The 1,714-nt window shown below is 27.7% G+C and overlaps 1 protein-coding gene across 1 annotated transcript; it reads right to left on the reverse strand.

The window, feature by feature from the left end:
- Nucleotides 1-101: 101 nt before the first annotated feature.
- Nucleotides 102-1,563, reverse strand: LOTGIDRAFT_171584 (hypothetical protein; the record flags this gene model as incomplete). The annotated part of the gene is made up of 5 exons (XM_009047785.1): nt 102-233; nt 303-401; nt 963-1,160; nt 1,416-1,451; nt 1,504-1,563. The coding sequence occupies 5 exons, from the start codon at nt 1,561-1,563 to the stop codon at nt 102-104; spliced, it is 525 nt and encodes a 174-aa protein (XP_009046033.1).
- Between the last annotated feature and the right edge of the window lie 151 nt (nt 1,564-1,714).

The following is a 1,714-nucleotide window of genomic DNA, read 5'->3' on the forward strand; positions in this document are numbered from 1 at the left end:
CAGTTCTCTAGATTCTTTCAGTTGATCCCATTCTATCATCATTAAACTAGTCTTCTCTTTTTCTCCTTCTAATATATCTTCTATAGATTTCTTTTCTTTTACTAGATGTTTAACCTGGAAATATCACTTTCTTCACTTATTACACATTCCCTCTTGAGGAGTATAGCAAAGTACCTTGCTGATAAGATAAATAAGAATCTGTCATTACCAAAATGAAGTGTCTTATTGATAAGCTATTATAAAACAAGTTATTTGAAGTTATATATCTGTAAAAATGTGTTTATTGGTGAAATGGAACTTACTCTGATTTCTAGTGTATTTAATTGTTCAGTAAACAAGATTCTTTCTGACTGGAATTTCTCTTCCATTTCACATATCTTTCTATCAAAATTATTCTGAACCTAAAATATCAAATATCAAAATTATTATGAACCTTAAATATCAAATATCAAAATTTATTCTGAACCTGTAATATCAAATATCAAAATTATTATGAACCTTAAATATCAAATATCAAAATTATTCTGAACCTATAATATCAATATCAAAATTATTCTGAACCTATAATATCAATATCAAAATTATTCTGAACCTAAAATATCAAATATCAAAATTTCAAAAGGACATTTGATAAATATGAATCAACACTAATGCTTTAAAATATCATTGATAAGACATTAAACAGAAATAAAATATCAAATTTCAAAACTAGAACATCTTTGGATGCAGTTTATAAAGAGATTTGATTAAAATTCATCATCAATATTATGTTTTCTTCAGCATACTGAGAAAACTGACATATTTATTCAAACCAGTCTAAGCTAGAACTTCAATTTAGCTCAATAAAATATAAACATTACAAAAAACTTCACCAAAATATAAGAAAAGGTGTATGAAGATTAAAACTAAGGTATGAGAAATAGAGAAGGAAATTAGAAGATTATTCAAAAGAGAGAACTTACCAGCTGTTGTTTTTGAAAACTTTCTTCCATCTTTCCTTTCTCCTTCATTAAAACTTTTAAATATTCGTCTTTCTCTAGTTCTCGTTTTCTCCAGCCTTCAACTACCCGAGCTAGTTGTTTATCTAATTGTTCTATCATTATATCTTTCTTTTTATCTGTTGATATGGCAACCGCTACTTGTTGTTGACTTTCTAATAACTGTTAAACAAAATATAAATTTCTATATTGCAATTGTAAAAAGCTCAACTACTATTTTAGATATAAGATTTAAAGTTTTGTTTATTATCAATTTCATCCCAAAATCAATTTCAAACAAAAACACTCAATTTGCACACCAATGAATGGTTCAGTTCTTATAAAAATATAACCTTCAGCTATTTCTATTCTCATCTTCAATATCCCATCTATATTAATCTAAAATATCAAATCTTTATTTATCTGAATATATCTTACCTTGGAGTTTAATTGTTGAATCTGTTCTTCACAATGCTGGAAAATATAAACATTCAAATATACGTAATATTAGATAGAAAGATTTCACATACATAGTACCTAAAGTACGTGGACATTGTTTTATAGTCCCATCTGAACGACTAGCCATTTTCTCTATGACAGCTTCTTCAACCTGCATCACTGACAGGGGGAAACCAGGTTCAAAAATCTAAACGTATTATCTCAACTTATGTCAGATTTGAACCCTGTACCTTCAGATTAGCGAGCAAGTGTCTAACTGACTGAATACTCCACCGATT

The sequence above is a fragment of the Lottia gigantea genome, assembly GCF_000327385.1.
Source record: "Lottia gigantea unplaced genomic scaffold LOTGIsca_117, whole genome shotgun sequence".
In the NCBI taxonomy this organism is placed as follows: Eukaryota; Metazoa; Mollusca; class Gastropoda; family Lottiidae; genus Lottia; species Lottia gigantea.